At 37.6% G+C, this 17,606-nt stretch overlaps 2 protein-coding genes across 9 annotated transcripts in view; both read right to left on the minus strand.

The window, feature by feature from the left end:
• Positions 1-1,948, minus strand: part of NOD1 (nucleotide binding oligomerization domain containing 1) — a 75,060-nt gene extending 73,112 nt beyond the window's left edge. For 5 of the 7 annotated variants that reach the window (XR_004588884.3, XR_015734252.1, XR_015734253.1 and 2 more), the window contains exon 1: positions 1,714-1,948. The gene's annotated coding sequence lies outside the window, so the exon portion shown is untranslated. Of the gene's footprint in view, positions 1-1,351 lie in introns of all 7 variants that reach the window. The other 2 variants (XM_087894226.1, XM_034404085.3) reach the window with 2 other exon arrangements.
• Positions 1,949-3,131: 1,183 nt separating this feature from the next.
• The window catches only part of GGCT (gamma-glutamylcyclotransferase), a 75,919-nt gene continuing 61,444 nt past the window's right edge, over positions 3,132-17,606 (minus strand). For both annotated transcript variants that reach the window (XM_034404090.3, XM_034404089.3), the window contains 2 exons: positions 10,877-11,012; positions 3,132-3,640 (listed from right to left, as the gene is read on the minus strand). In XM_034404090.3, coding sequence (XP_034259981.1) covers positions 3,479-3,640; positions 10,877-11,012 — 298 coding nt within the window. In that variant the 3' untranslated portion in view covers positions 3,132-3,478. The remainder of the gene's footprint in view (positions 3,641-10,876; positions 11,013-17,606) is intronic.

Consider the following 17,606-nt stretch of genomic DNA (forward strand, 5'->3'; position numbering starts at 1 on the left):
AGAACAGCAGCTGGCGACAGCACGTGTGCCCACAGAGAGGGCTCTGCGTGCCACCTCTGGCACGCGTTTCATAGGTTCCTTATCACGGCCCTAGCCAATAAGAAACTCTACTTACTCTACTCACCTTTGGTCAGTTTATAGTCTTGCTGAACTGCTTAACCACAAATTATAGCTTAGATTTAAGATGTTTCTTCTAGAAAACAGGCAGCTGACAGAAATGCAAAAGCTAACATCTGTGCTAGTTGTTGCGATGGTGAAATAACTGTTAATCTGAGAGACACAGTTATTAGTCCAAACTCAGTCTGACAACTTCATGACTAAATAGGGTTTCATTCTGGGCCTGTCTTGTCCAATTGTCTAACTAGTATACTAGGCTTATGGCATGCAACTGACCCCTTCTGGTGTCTTGAATTTCCTCTCCAATCAGTTAACACAATGCCAGGGGATTGTTAATATTGTAGCCTCAAATATCTGCTTAAGTACTATACTGCTGATCCCTGAAGTACATTAGGTTAGTGTCTCTAACCTGCCTTCTTCTCTTCTTAAGTCCTCAGCTTGCATTCACAGCTCCTTCAGCACAATTGTGTCATACCTTGCAGCAACAACAGCTTGTAATTTTGAGTCACTTAGTAGATAATCCACCACCACTTGTGTGGTGAGTAGGAAGTCACCTACCAAATTCAAGCTACTTTCCATGGTTGTGCGGCTATGATCCCATGCTAGGAATTAAAGTTAAAAACTGGTTCTGCTACTGGAATTGATACTGCTAGGGAGTTCCCTTCTATCTCCTTGACGTGTTATAGAATTTGACTTCCTATCTTATTATCAGCAATAAGTCTGCCTCACAATGCTGGCTCCTGATCTTGCTACTGCCTGCATCTGACAGTAGTTTCAGCCCAATACATTTTCCGAGGTCTCATTTAGAGAAGGCTGGCACATACTTTTAAGCATCAGTCTTATCTACACCATACCCTTTGATCAAAACTCACAAGAGTTTAAAGCACTGCAGTTTGTTAGCATCTGATGCCAGGTGAATCTTAGCCAATGTTCTAACCTGATTTAAATAAACTCTGGCTTTCTGAGAAAAGGAAATAGAGTACCACAGGTTTTGGGAGACTGTTTTCTCCCAAGCTTGTAAATTGACATTTTTCTCCACTAATATAGTCTATTCCCCTTTTCATGAAGGGTTCACATTTTTTTTCTGCCAGGCGTTCCAAAGCAGGAATTGCACTTTCGGTTTTAACAGCCTATCTTCCCTTTTACAACTACCCAAGAGACAGAACAGATGCCCTCACTGTCAGACTCTGAGACCGTCAACAATTTCATCGGTTTGAACTTTTAAGGCACATACATTTACTCGCGCGCTTCTCCAGTGCCAGTTAGCAATTCGAACGGCAATCTGCTTCCCAAGACGCTTAGAACTATTCAAGGATCTGCAGAAAAGAGCACTGATCTCTCCTTTTCCGAGTTGCATTTGGGCTGTTTGCAAGATGCTTAATGCAGCCCTCGTTGCCTCGCCTCGCCTCGCCTCGCCCAACGAGCAGCGCAACTACAATGAAGCGAAAGTCACTTGAGCCCTACTCACGCTTCTTTGCCAGGCCTCAGGTCCAAATTCCTGTCTCCGCAACCCCAGGGGCCTTTTATTCCTGTTCCCCGTCTGTTTTCATACGTTCTATACACTTCCACCAACCTCGGGGCGCACTTCAAGCATACCTGCATGCGGATAGACAGGGCTGGCGAAAGAAAGAATACCAGAGGCAGTGCGAGGGTCGGGGCCCATTAATCGGACTTTCTGCGGGCGCGGCGAAAACTTGAGCGTCAAAGGAGGGGAAACTCCACGCCCTGCCTTTCCTCACTCGAAACCCCCGCCCCCGAGATCCTTGCCAGGACAGCCCTTCGAGTCCTCCCAATTGACGTGGGTCAGCCTCGCCGTGCCCTCTGCAGGACTGGAAGGAAGCCGGCAGAGGTCCTCGCGCCTGAAATTTTATGAATTTCACTTCATAGTATAGTTCTTGTTAAAACCAGCAGTGCTGCCTAAAAACAAGAAGTCTATGCGTCTCTATAAAATTTAAACCTTACCCATGTATGTCATAGAATCACAATATGTAGCTTTCAAGACTTCTTAGCACAACTAAGGTTTAAAGGAAGCTTAGATTAATAAGTTTACAAGACCATATTTTCCCATCTTTCCTTTTGCTCTTTGCAAAACTAGGATGGGTCCCTTCTGAGACAAAAGCCATGTCCTCCCTCCTGTGGGCTGAGGCATCTTTTGCAAGCCATTGTCCAGTCTGTGGCTCTCCCTCTTGTCTCCCAAAGTCAAGTCAGAATATCTTTATAGGCTGTTCTTTGAACACCTCCACTAAGTTTTGAAAGGCTTGCTGGTCAAGGTGAGGGCATTTGTTTACAAAGATCCATGTTGTTGGACACTCATAACACTGCACAAAATGTCCTGCAACTGTTAATCTATAAAAAACATATTTTTGATCCATTTTATTAGGTACTGCAGCTGTATTAAATATCTTTTTTCTTACAAGTTCCTTCTCTATTCTAAACCCCAAAATTGTCCAACATAGGGACATCTCTTAATATGAAAAGGGAATTTCTTGGATTTATAAATAGCATATATATTTTTACAAGACAAGAAACAATTCCCAGTTCAGTAATATAAATTTTAATGCAGAAAAATGAGTAGTGATTAAATCAGCTTTTTAAAAAGCTTGATGACTGGAGGCTAGTATAATAACTATCACAGCAAAGTTAACATACCTTACATTTGGTCCTTGCTTAACAACCCTAATTGTTAAGATTGGGATGGCATTTCCATTGCTAAGTGGTAATTAAATGAAACATTTGACAGCTGACCTTTGCAATGGGAGATAGGAAAATGGGGTGAGTTGAAGCACATGTTGTAATCATAAATGTGGGTGGGCTGCCAAATGCCCAAATTTTGATTACATGATGATAGGAGTGCTACAATGACCATAAGGAGGATGGTCATAACTAGCATTTGTTCAGTGCTATTGTAATTTTGGTTGCTGAACTAAAAGTTGTTAAACAAGGGCTACCTATAATACCCAATCCACCTGTAAACTGGATTGAAATGGTGCAGAAACTTTCAGATTGAAGCACAATTTGGAAATCATTCCTAGTCTCAATTTATTGCAGAAAAACAGAAACAGAAAAAGATAAAGGAAAGCAATAATCAAATATCATCTTATACCTTATGGTGTATATGTATATAGTATCCTCCCGTTATTTTGATATTAATTATATCAGGGGTGTCAAACTTGCATCGCCACAGAGTTGTCACGTGACGTATCATGACTCTTTCCCTTCACTAAACCGGGCATGGGCATGGCTAGCGTGTGACGCATGTGGCCTGTAGGTCGTGAGTTTGACACCCCTGAATTATATCTAAGCTATTGTAATATAAGAGAAATAGACACACAAGATGCCAAGACAGTAAAAGCAAATTATACTAAAATTGATCTTCATTATTTTGTTTCCCTGATGAATTGAGAGCAGCTTCAATTTCCTCAAACATTGGTACAGGTCCTGCAGAGTTGTTAGTCTCTATAGAATTTAATTTCTTTTGATAATCCACTGGCAATTCATTCTGTTTTGCACCCAAACAGATGACCTATAAGAACAAAAATAGAAAGGTTCCATCATTAGATTTCTGTTACTTACACAAATAAATGGAATAAGGATGAAGAAATATAGCTGCTTCAAACCTGAAGATTAAATAGTGGGAAAGAGCCAGCTGGTTGCATTCATTAGCTCCATTAAGAAGTCAATATAAATCATTCTTGGTATTGGTATAATTTGAGCAACAGAGATACAAAAGCACTTACAGTTCATTGCATAGAATCCACTGAATTTCAAGTTAAGGAAGTATTTTAAAAATAATAAAAATGAATCCAATTTCATGAGATAGTCACGTATTTATTGTCATTACAGCCACCTATTACCTATTCTCTAAAACGGGGGTGTCAAACTCAATTTCATTGAGGGCCGCATCACAGTTTGTCTGACTTCGGTTGACATGGTTGTGGTGGTCATGTCGGGAGCACCTGTGGTGGCCAAGTGCTAAGGCAGCACTTCCCTGAGACCCTCCCTCACTCTCATTATAATCTCATCCCTCCCTCCCTCCCTCCCTCCCTCCCTCCTTCCTTCCTTCCCTCTTCATTCTTTTTTTAATTAATTTTTATTTATTTAAAAATACAAACAAAACAAGACAAGTAATAACAAAACATACAAAACATGTAAACAAAAAAAGAGGTCGAAGTTATCACAACTGTGATCTGTTATATAATTCTCATTTGTATATTTGACTCTTCCCTAATTGGGTCTTTTACATTGTGTCTAAATTTTTTAAGTCCCTATTGGCCTATATTGAATAATGTGTATTTCTATAGCTGTCTTGGGTTCCACTGGCTGCCTCCTAATCCTGTTTTTTCCTTTTCCTATCTTTCAACCAATTGTACCACTTATCCCATACTAAATAGTAATCATGTTCCTCTTTATCTTGAAGTTCCTTTGTGAGTCTGTCCATTTCTGCACATTCCATGATTTTACTAATTACTTTCTCTTCGCTTGGTGTGTCATTACTCTTCCAATTTTGTGCAAACTTCCCTCTTCATTCTTTTTCTTCCTTCCCCTCTTTCTTTATTTTTCCTTCCTTGCTCTCTTCCCATTGTCCCTTCTTTTTCTTTGTCTTTCCTCTTTCCCTTTCTCCTTTCCTGTCCTTTCTTGCATGCTCAAATGCAAAAGGGGAGCTCCATTTCGGCTGGCAGAGGCACCGCAGACCAGTCCTTTGCTGTTTCCAGGCCAGCACCCATGGGCCAGAAGCACCCCGTGGGCCGAATCTGGCCCCCAGGCTTTGAGTTTGACACTCTAAAAGGTCATGATACTGTAAATGAGGATCACTTCTCCACATTAACAAAAATCTGATGAGGCCAGCACTTTCATCAAAAAATGAGTGACCCATGTACAAGTCAGAGTTTAATTATGAATTCCACAAGGACCATGCCAGGGGACTCCTAAGCAAGCCTTGAGTGTGGCATTCATTAGCTGCCTTCACGTACATATTTGGCAACAGTTCTGTAATATATCTTAAGCCTTTTTTAAAAAGCTTTGTCTGATCTTAAAGGAGGATAGTAGGTGGGAAGGGACTCAGGTAACTTAAAATTTAGATGTATACTGGGGGGGGGGAATCCAGACATCAGCTTGGCAAGGAAATGCTTGGTGACATTGAATAACATAAATGATTTCTATTTTATATATTTTACAGTTCAGTAGCTGAATGATAAGAAAAAAAATAGAAATTCTCACAGGGATAAAATTGTGGTTAAATATTAGAATGTAAAAGAATGTTTATGTTGGTCCAATACTATGGGAAGCACATATAATGAAGAGGAATAGACTCGTGCATGTTTCAGGATAAGAGAACAGCCTCTGTTAGTGTAATGTGCAAAGAGTCAAAATGCAAAGATCAGGACATAAATGTCTTGGCATGAAGCTAATCTGTAATTACCACATTGGGGCTTGCAATTAATTGCCAGCAAAACTATTCCAGACATGCAGTAACATTAAATTTCATAGCAGGTTATACAACCTGAACTGTTTACACTACAATACACAAATATAAATGCTGGAGAGAACCTGAAGCATTGCAGCAAGACTGGGTGGAAAATAGTGAAGCTCTGATGAGGTTCGCGAAAATCCAGCCAGACAAACCTCTGCCTGGGGGTCTTTGGACCGGAACTGTCTAGGAGGTGAAGAAAGACAGGTGCCTTAGAAGACCAAGAGGAACAAGCAAGTTCCTCGAAAGGTCGGAGGCAGCTCTTTGATCCGGCGGCGGGGGTGTCGGCCATTAAAACGACTGCTCTAAATTGGGGCAACTGGACTAAGACTTGTGCAGGAGTGAATGGAGTATTGTTACCATAGGAGCGATTTGGCCAATTTAAAGGTAAAAAGAAATTCTTTGGAAAAAGCTTGAAAGAGGTCCTAGCATGAAATGAGCAGCTAATTGGCACTTTGGAATGTTAATTGGAGGGAGAAGAACAAAGAGGAAGTTAAAAGACTAAAGCCCCCCCAAAAAGAGCCTTGATAGTACAGGGGTTTAAGGCACCCTGTTATTAAGCTGGTTATTAAGACCAGCTGCCTGCAATTACTGCAGGGTTCGAATCTCGCCAAGGCTCAAGGTTGACTCAGCCTTCCATCCTTTCTAAGGTAGGTAAATTGAGGACCCAGTTGTGGGGTCAATAAGTTGACTTTGTATAAATATACAAAAGGATGAAGGCTATTGCTGAGCACATTGTAAGCCGCCCTGAGTCTTCGGAGAAGGGCGGCATATAAATCAAATTAAAAAAAAAAAAAAACTTTCTACCTGACTTAAAATTGAATTTGGAGAAATTAGAAATAATACAAGAAAAAGAAAACTGAGAGAAAGCATTTTTTAACAATAAAAGGAAAACAAATTGAAGAGAAAGTATTTTCGATGTGGATTTAAAAGTGATATTTTGTTGCCTGGGGATTTGTGAACTGGAAAGAGAAGAAAGCACTACAACAAATGCCTTAAACATTGAAGGAGTACTTATTTAAGTACTCCTTCAGCTGGATCCCAACCTTGAAAAGAAGAACAAAGCCTTAAAATGGGTTTAGATAAATATTTGAATTGATTACTATTAGGAAATTTTAAAAAAAGAGAACACTATATGGACTTGAATTTTAACTACATATAAATTAAAATTAAAAAAATTGAATTGATAATATGGAACATTGGGAATATGAGGAATTAATGGAAATGTTTAAGAAGGTGCGTGAAGCATTTAAGGGTGATAAAGAAGTGGAAATCTGGTTAGAATACAAAAAAAGGAAAAAGAGAATATAAATGTGAAGCAAGAACATAATGTTGAAAGGAAGATAATTGAAGATTATACTGGGATTGAAAGTGAAAAACAAAATGTGGATGGGGGGAATATCACCCAAAACAGAAAGGAAGAGAAAGAAATGGGAAAAGACTGAGGGGGAGAATTAAAAGGGTAACAATTTTTAAAGTGAGAGAAAGGATTCAGGGGAAAAGATACAATAAATATAAAAAGAAAAAGAAAAAGAAGAAAATAAGAGAATGGCAGAAAGGGAGAAAAATATTAAGAAGTAGAATTTTGGAGAGACCAAAAGAAAATGGGTAAAAGGGGAAGAATAATGGAGAGAAGGAAGGGAAATAAAGCAAATAGTTGATTTAAGGGAAGTGTATTAATAATAGAAATTGTAAGACATAAACAAGAAGTATATTGTTTATTGTAAAATGGATCAGCAGATGTAATATGAAATATAGATTGGTTTAAATATGAAAATAATGAAAATTAAGATACAAAATTGAAATGCTAGTAAATGATGTAAGTAAGAAGTAAAAAAGAAGAAATACTGTATATTGTTTATTGTAAAATGGATTAGCAGATGCAACATAAAATGAAGATTGGTTTAAATGTGAAAATAACTGAAATTAAGATATAAAATTGAAAGGCTAGTAAATGAGGAAAATAACTAATTAATGTTGGAATAAGAAATTAGGAACTAAGGAAAATAAGAGGTGGAAGGTTTATTAAGTTAAAAGATTTCAATGTAAAAATAGAATTGAGTTGAAATACATAGTTAATAATTTAAAAATGTGATGGGGACTTTGAAAAATATAGTTAATAAGTGGGAGAGGGGGGAAATCGGGGTTGCCTGGATACCATTGTGGAAAATATTGAATCGAAAATGAATACAACAATGGAAAGAGAAGGGAAAGAGGAGTAGAGGGAAGAAGGAGAAGAGAGGAAGGAGAGAGAGGAATAGAAGAAAGGGAAAAGGAGAGGAAGAAAGGGAGGGGAAATAAGAGTAGGAGAGAAGATTAGAAAGGGAGGAAGGAATAGAGGAGTGGGGGAAGGAAGGGGAAGTACAAAAGGAGTAGGAGAGGAGGAAAGAGTAAAGTAGAAAAGGATAGAAGAAGGGAGGGAAGAGAAAGAGAGGAGAGGAGAAGAAGAATTGTTGTAAAACAAGAGAGATGAAATGGTAGAAAGGCAACCCCAAGAATGTGCAAATTGATTAAGATGAAGAACGAATTAATATGAAAGTTAAAAGGGAATATATATGATTAACAATGGATAAGATAACTAATTGAAATAATGTTAAGAAACTAGGATTTGAGGGCGGATGGTAATGCTGTTTATATAATAAGTATAGAAGTATTAAGATAAAAAAAAGTATGGAAAAAGAATATTTTGGCAAAAATGGTAACTCTGTAAAATTAAATTGGATATGATAAGTTGTATAAGTTATGATATGGTCAATACTTTGTTCATAAAATATGTGTGTGTGAAAGAAAAAAATCAATAAAACTTGATTTTAAAAAAATCAAATATAAATATTGACAGATTATTTCCAGAAATATTTGGACAAGGCGTCTTTGTCATCATTTCCCTGGGTAAAAAGAAACCAGGAGTAGAGAAAAAAGATAAAAGATTGATTTTTCCCCCCATCTTTTGCTTTGCAGATTAGAATCTTGGAAGAAACACCTTTTCATTCCCCATGGACAAGAATGTTAGGTAAAGGCTGGAAGGAATTTCAGGGCCGACTTACTTGAAAATATAAATGAAGAGTTGTCAATCATCCCTTTCATTTTCTTACTACCACACATATACAAGTAATCCTTGATTTGCAACCACAATTGAACTCAAAATTTTTCTGCTAAGCAAAAGATTTGTTAAGTGGATTTTGCCCCATTTTACAACTTTTCTTGTTACAGTTGTTAAGTGAATCACTGCAATTGTTAAGTTAGTAACAGAGTTGTTAAGTGAATCTGGCTTCCCCATTGATTTTGCTTGTCAGAAGGTCACAAAAGGTAGTCACATGATTCCAGGACACTGCAACTGTCATAAATATCTCAAACAGTTGCCAAGTGTCTGAATTTTGATCACATGACCTTAGTGCGGGTGTCGGCAACCCGTGGCTCCAGAGCCGCATGTGGCTCTTAGATTCCTCTCCTGTGATTCCGTGCCGACCCAGTTGCACAACCTGCTCTCCACCCCAAGACACTGGCCTGACCCGGTCATGCAACCTGCTCTCCACCCCGAAAAGGTGCGAGCCTCTCTCCGTGCGGCTGAAGCGCCCCTAGTGTTTTCTCCACATTGCCCATGACCAGCTTTTTGTGATTCCACGTCCTTTGCGGGCAGCTCAGCGCCAGCCACGGTCTCCTTCATGTCGGCTCAGGAAGGAGGGGAATGGGGAGGAGCAGCCGCCGCCATCAGATGCAGAGAGGGAAGAGCTCTCTCTTGCACAATGCAGCCGGCTACTCACTTGACTGTGCAGTGGTGGCAGCAGGAGGAGGAGTTGCTGTCACCACTGCCATGATCCCAGCCCAGGAGGTTATCCCGCTTGTGCACATGCATGTGCACGAGAGAGAGAGAGAGAGAGATGAGAGAAAAGGGGAGGAAAGAGAGAGAGAAATGAGAAAATGATGGAAGGAGAGAGAAGAAAGAGAGAAACAAATGAGAGACACAGAGAAGAGGGAGAGAGAAATGAGAGAGAGCTGGAGGGAGAGAATAAGAGAGAAGAAAAAGAGAGGGAAACAAATGAGAGAAAAAAGGGAAGAAAAAGAAAAAGAAAGAGAGAGAGGGGGGGAAAAGAGAGAAAAACAGAAATGAGAGGGAGGAAGGGAGGGAGAGAGAGAGAGAGACCTATTTCCCACAGAAAACACTGGAAACCACAAAACCTGGGTAGGCATGGCTGGGGGATAATGTGAATAGATGGGAGTGACGTTGAGTTGGCAACCCAGGTTTTGTGGTTCCCGGTGTTTTCTTTTCTGTGGGAAACGGGCCCAAATGGCTCTTTGAGAATTTAAGGTTGCAGGCCCCTGCCTTGGTGCAATGGTTGTGTGAAAAATGGTCATGTCACTTTTTTCAGTGCTGTTGTAACTTTGAATATTCACTAAATGAACTGTTGTAAGTCAACCTGTATTCAGACTTGCAACCAATTCTACATCAAATCCATTTACAGTCCAAGCATCAGTTATGTGCTGGAAAAAAATGTGAATATAAGATGGTGATTGCAATCTAAGATGGCTCTGCAATGGATTCAAGTCAACAGGATTATTAAAATATTTTTCTGGAGGATCAATAAAAAATACAAAGCTTCAGAAAACCCCTCCTTTACAGTCATGGCTACAATAAAGGGAAGCAGTTTTTGAAAAGCCATTAGCCCAACATGATGCAAGACTCCATATGTCTGATCAATACTGCCAGTTTTCAGAGATGAAAAGTAAGATGTTTGGCTAGATCACTGTACCAAGCAGTAAACCCCAATATAACATGCAAACAGAAACACTTTATTTCAATGCAACAAATGTTTCATAGATATATGCCAATGAGAGAAAGAGAGAGAAGGATAGGGGCTTAAGAGAATCTATAGTAAACATGGAGTAGTCTTTTATAATTTATTCTGAGTTAAAGTCCTACACAGCAGAAAACTCAGCTATGATACCAAAGTAAACTGTATTGCAAAGCTTTATTGCTTGCAGTAAAATTTATTATTGATCAATATGGCCAGTTATGTACATATAATTATTAATATACCCTTGATAATTATCTCATAAATCAAATATACTCACATATTTGTAACTGTATTAGTATTGAAATTAGTTTTAATACTATTAAATACTATTAAATTAACTGTAATAGTATTGAAATTAGTTTTATCTTTTACGTGAAACCAGCTACTTTTTTCTTAGGTTCCTTCTATTACACTTAAATTATACATGTGGTCCTAGATGATGAACTTCCGGGGGGAAATGAATCCTTAGTGCATAGAATTGCAAAAGGCAATACAGTACCTTCTTATATTGTGGAGAAGGAAGATCAAGGACATAGTCATTCATCTGATAACTACGACATTTAACTATTTTCTCATCCTGAGTCTGAATTGTTACTTCAATTGGAATATAAATGCCATTTTCTACTCCTTCTTGTCTGAAATGGAGAAAGAAATGCCATGGCAAGTAAATAACTAAAATAAGAGCAAATATATACCCCCTGGAAGCAGCTATTTCTTCAGCAAATAATTAAGTAACATCCCTTTGTATGTGACTTAAAAGATTACCCTTTTCAATCATTCTTGAAACTGAATATGCAAACAAAGTCCAATTTTGAATAGTTAAGGCTGCATTCAGGAAATAGCTATCTCAGCTGCTAAATGAAAACTTAGTACTACATGTACATGAAAGAACAAAAGAAAAAAAAACATTTTTAATATACTTTTTTAAAGAATTGCTCCTTGGAATCCTATTACATAATAATCCACTAAAACTCTAGCTTTGCTCAAATGGAGATGAGACCAGCATCCTTATGATTCTTAACGAATGTATCTTTTCTTTTTATGTACACTGAGAGTATATGCACCAAAGACAAATTCCTTGTGTGTCCAATCACACTTGGCCAATAAAGAATTCTAACCTGGACTTCCGGTTTGCAAGCTTCGGCGACGGCGGTGTTTTTTTAAAGACCGCCAGCCCCGCCGCCTGTAGAGCCGCCCCGCGAACGAGGAGCGGCTCGAAAACTCCGAAATCTTGAAGATTGTAGGAGCAGAGACAGCAGGGCACAGGTTGAGCCCCTGTAACCCCCCAGGGAATTGTTTCTGGGGGAGAAAACAGGCGCGGCTCCCTCTTAACCTGCGGAGACTCCGGGCGGCGTGGGACGATTCTGCCTTCAGCAGAACAAGCCAGCAGCAGCAAACTTTTAAAGTGAAAGGAACTAACCCTAACAAACAGCGGAAATACCAACTTGAATCCAGAAACTTGAAAATTGCAAGTATTAGTGCTTTGTTGACTTTTTAATTCAAAAGAGAAAGCGAGTGAGTGAAAGTGATTTGAAAAAATATGGCGCCCAGCATTTGAGTTAACGAGCTAGTGAAAGTGGATTTGTGAAGCCTTCCTGCTTTGCTATAAAGCTACAAAGCTGCTACAAAGTTGCTTTACCTAAAGAAAAAATTTCTTTTTCTAAAAATTTGACTTTGTTTTACTTCAGTTTTATTTGACTAAATCTGGGGGACTTTTTTAGAAGTCTTTGTGCAGGAGGGAAAGGAAAAGGAACTTCCCTCTTCAGAAAAACTAGCCTACGTGGCAGGATGGCCTCAAAGAAGCAGGAAGGGAAGGCAACAGGGGGGGGATCCCCCACACACAAACATGAAACGCAGCTTCCCCCTGCTCAACAGTTACAGACTCAGAAAAAAGAATTTGATGTGGGAGATTTAAAAGAATTTATTTCTAAAACTTTGGATGATAAATTTCAAAAATCTCAACAGGAGATAGATGATAAACTTCAAAAATCACATCAGGAGATAGATGATAAACTTCAAAAATCACATCAGGAGTTTATGCAGGAAATTAATGAAGTTAAAGATATGGTGAAACAGAATCAAAACAAGGTGACCAAAAAAATATCAGAAGTGGCATCTGGCCTGGCAGAATTTATTGGGAAAGTTGATTATAAAGTTGAAGAACTTAAATCAGAAGTTAATGTTAAGATGAAAGACAATGATTATAAAATTGCTGATGTTGATAATAAAATGCAAAGAGTTGAAAACGAGATTGTCATGATACAATTCAGGGCAATGGAGTTTGCTATACGGCTTCGAGGAATTCGAGAGGAGGAAAGACAGGATTTGAGACAAGTTTGTTCTGAGGCCCTGGCTAAGATTTTACAAGTCAATCCAGATGTGGTTTTTCACAAAATAGATAAAATTTACAGAGTGAACTCTTGGGTGGCCAGACAAAGACAATTACCTAGAGATGTGGTCATATACTTTACAGATAGAGAAATAAGAAACGATATCCTGCAAAAATCCTTTTACACTTCTGTACAAGTGGGGGGCTCACGAATTGGAATTTATAAAGAATTGCCTCCTAAAATGCTGAAAGCTAGAAAAGAATTTGGTTTTCTTGTTAAGGAATTGCAAAATTTACAGATACCTTTCCGGTGGGACGCACCAGTCGGCATAATTTTCAGATACAAGGGAGAAAGATACCGTTTGAATACCGTGGAGAAGGCACAGCACTTCTACACTACTATTCTTAAGGAAAGAACACCATCTCCACGTACATCTACAGTTTTGGAGATTAAAGAGAGTGAAGAGAAGCAACCTCAACGAGAACTGCAAGAACAGTCTAAGCAGGAATTAGAAGAAGTGCAAGGTGCAGAAGGAGGTTTTCTGGATGAGCCCTTGCTGGAATCTTCTCCAATCTTGGACCCGGTTCGGATGATTGAAGTTAAGGATCAACGTATAACTCGAGCTCAAGCTAAGTTACTTAAACAAAAGCAACAACAACAACAGGAAAGACAAGACAAGGAGGCAGATAAGAGTACTGCACAAGAGATTGGAGCTATCGAAGCTTTCGGATGATCTTCAATTATTTTGCTCTTTGCTCCAGAAAGAGGCTGATGATGTTTAAGTGTTTATCCTGGAATGTTAATGGGTTGAATTCAGCACAGAAAAGGAAAAATTATTTACATATTTGAAACAATTTAATAATGATATAATTTGTTTACAAGAAACGCATATCACAACTCAAGATCAAAAATATTTGATAAACTCCAAACTAGGAACACATTTTATATCTTCAACTTCGCAAAAAAAGAATGGTGTGGTAATTTATGTAAATAAAAAGTTAACAGCTAAAGTTATAGAAACAGATGAAGATGGTAGGTTTGTAGCAATTGAACTGTCTACAGCAAATGGCCAAATTCTTCTGATTGGGATTTATGCTCCCAATCAACAACAGGACTATTTCTATAAGATGTTACATACTAAAATATTGCAATGGGATTACAGATCTATTTTAATTATGGGAGACTGGAATGGAGTAATTGATTCTAAATTAGATAAAAAGAGTTTGGCAAAGTCTAGAATCAGATTACCACAGACCTTTTTTGACATGAAAGAAGATATGGAACTAAAAGATGTTTGGAGAATACATAATCCAAAAGAATTGGACTATACTTTTTTTTCTGACAGACACAGATCCTTCTCTAGGATTGACTTTATTTTGTTGACAGATGATTTACTTGTTAAGACAAAAAGAACAAAGATTTTTTCAAGAACTTTGACTGACCATAGCCCAGTATGGATAGAAATTGAGATGGATAAGGTTGAGAGACGTTCTTGGAGATTAAATGAGAATTTGTTTAGATATGAAAAAAATACAACAGAATTTAAAAAGCATTTGAAAGAATTCTTTGAAATAAATTTGAATAAAGGTACCCCAATTGAAATTGTGTGGGATGCAAGTAAAGCTTATATGAGAGGGGTACTTATCTACATGAACTCTAAACATAGACTGTTCCGACAAAAGAAAAGATCTGAATTGGAAATAGAAATAAAGAATAAAGAACAGTTACTTATTAAAAATCCAACAGATGAAAGAATACGTAGTGCTATAAAACTTTTGAAAGACCAATTTCAAATGCTTATGGCGGAACAAGTTGCAACAAATTTACAATATGCGAAGCATAACACATTTTGTAACGCTAATAAACCGGGCAGATGGTTGGCTTACACATTGAGGAAAAAACAAAGTATACGGACTATTGATAGTATTGATATTGGAGGGAAAGAAATTTTTCAACAAAAATTAATTAAAGAAGCTTTTGTGGACTATTATACTAAATTATATGCTAAAGAGGAGGTGCAGAATGGACTTATAGAAAAATATTTAAACGATAAAAGAGTTACAAAAATTACTGATCAACAAAAGGAAAGAATGAATTATCCTATAACAGAGGAGGAGATAATAGTAGCAATTAAACAGTTAAAAACAGCCAAAGCTCCTGGCACGGACGGCTTGACTGCAGTGTATTACAAAACTTTGCAAGCTGAAATGGTGGAACAACGTAGAGATTTATTTTGTAATATTCAGCAAGGGGGTAAAATACCCCCATCATGGACAACAGCTTACATATCTTTGATACCAAAAGAACAAATCGGTCCTAAAAAACCAGAGAACTATAGACCAATATCTCTTTTGAATACAGATTATAAAATTTTTGCGAAAGTACTAGCCAACAGGTTGATGCCAGTAATTCAAAAGGTGATTCATGATGATCAAGCGGGATTTATCGAGGGCAGATATATGAAGGATAATGTAAGGCAAGTTATAGATTTATTGGAATATCTTGAGAAGAATAAACAGATCCCTGCAGTGCTGGTCTTTTTGGATGCAGAGAAGGCCTTTGATAGAGTGGATTGGAATTTTCTATTAAAGACTTTGAAAAAGTGGACTTTGGGGATCAATTTATACAGGCGATTTCGGCAATTTACCAAGAGCAAAAGGCACAGATCATAATTAATGGAAGTCTGACAACAGAGTTTAAAATTGAAAAAGGAACAAGACAGGGATGTCCGTTGTCCCCACTTTTATTTATTTTAACACTAGAAGTCTTGCTAAATACAATACGGGACTCTAATATTTTGAAAGGTATAAAGATTAGGCAAGAGGATTACAGAATAAAGGCATTTGCAGATGATCTGGTTGTTACCCTATCACAACCAATGGAATCAATAATCTTGATGAAGGACATTATACAAGACTATGGTAAAGTTTCAGGTTTTAGATTGAATCCAAAAAAGACTAAAATGATAGCTAAAAACATGACACAAGATCGTAAACATGAGCTTGAAAGGAGGGCAGGTTTTGAGACTGTACCTAAGGTAAAATATCTAGGAGTTCAGGTTGCAGAATCAAATATGAAATTGTTTCAAAATAACTACGAGGTGTTGTGGCGAGAGGTGCAGAAAGATATGGAGACTTGGAAAAAACTGCAGCTGTCTCTACTTGGAAGAATAGCAGCAGTTAAGATGAATATTTTGCCAAGATTTCTTTTTTTGTTTCAAATGATTCCGGTGCTTAAAAGTGATAAACAATTGAAAGTTTGGCAATCTGGAGTGAATAAGTTCGTCTGGAACGAGAAGAAGCCGAGAGTGAAATTGAAAATTATGCAAGATGTTCCAGAAAGAGGAGGTCTTAAACTTCCAAACCTACAGCTATATTATGACGCAGCAGCTTTAACTTTAACAAGTGATTGGTTTGGAAGTAAAAAGGCTGGAATACTGAATGCAGAAAGTTTTGATCTTGAATTTGGATGGCATGCTTACTTATTTTATGATGACAAAGTTGATAAAGTATTTAAAAGTCATATACTTAGAGACTCTTTGATGAGAGTTTGGAAGAAGCATCGACTCAAATGGGATTATAAAATACTGCTATGGCTGGATCTTGGTCATACTTTGTGGAATACAAATATAATGTCACTCGGGGGGTTTTTATACAAAGAGGTTCTTTTTACAGATGCGGGCAGATGGCAGTTGAAGACATTGCAGACACTGTTGGACGAAGGGATTAATTTAACTTGGTTACAATATAATCAATTACAATTGAAATGGAAAGAGGACCAAAAAACTGGTATTATGTTGCACGAGGAAGAACTGGTTAGACATATAAGAGAGAAAGGTCCAATGCATATCAAAAGGCTTTATAATGTTTTGCTAGAAAGGGACTCAGAAACTGAATTAGTTAAAGATTGTATGATTAAGTGGGCACAAAATTTTGAAGAACCAGTGATGTTGGAAACATGGGAAAAAATTTGGGTTCAGAATGTTAAATTTACACAGTCGCAGAACCTGAGGGAAAATTTCTATAAAATGTTTTATAGATGGCATTTAGATCCCAAAAAGTTGTCATGTATGTACCCTAATGTTCAGCCAAAATGTTGGAGATGTGAATGTTTGGATGCTACGTATTATCATGTTTGGTGGACCTGTAGGAAAGTTAAGGCTTTTTGGATAAAAATTTGGTGGGTCATGCAGAATGTTTTGAAGAAAAAAATTCAATTTTCTCCACAATTGTTTTTATTGGGTATAGTTAAGGGTTTTACATTGGGTGAAACAAAATTGATATTGTATATGATAACAGCAGCAAGATTGTTGATAGGTAAATACTGGAAGAATGAAGCTTTGCCCACTATCGAGGAATGGACTTTGAAGATGGCCAGTTTTGCAGAGATGGCGAAGATTTCAGCATATTTAAAAGATTGTTCACAAGAGACTTATGAATGGGAATGGAAAAGGTGGATAGAATATGTTCAGAACAAATATCAAACTAGAAAGTATCAAATAGCTTTTATTTGAAAATAATGTATTGGAAATATTTTAATGTAATGAGGTAAAGAGAAAAATTATACAGGGGAGGGAGGGGTTCAAGTTTATATATGAGTGTTATATTAAGGGTTTTTTATGAGTATGAATATATTATAGGGAAGTCTGGGGGGGAGGGGAGGGTTAGGGAGGGTTAGGGAAGTTTGGGGGGGGAGGCGGGGGGGGAAAAAGGGGTGAAAATGTAATTGTAAAACTTTTGCAATAAAAAAAAAAAAAGAATTCTAACCTAATCTAACGTAATCGTAAGTATTTCATTTTGATACCAATAGAGGTATTGCTCAACTAACAACCACAATTGAGCCCAAAATTTATGATCCTAAGTGAAACATTTGTTAAATGAATTTTGTTCCATTTTATGA

Source organism: Pantherophis guttatus, chromosome 4 (assembly GCF_059756535.1).
Source record: "Pantherophis guttatus breed Tessera chromosome 4, ASM5975653v1, whole genome shotgun sequence".
Classification (NCBI taxonomy): domain Eukaryota; kingdom Metazoa; phylum Chordata; class Lepidosauria; order Squamata; family Colubridae; genus Pantherophis; species Pantherophis guttatus.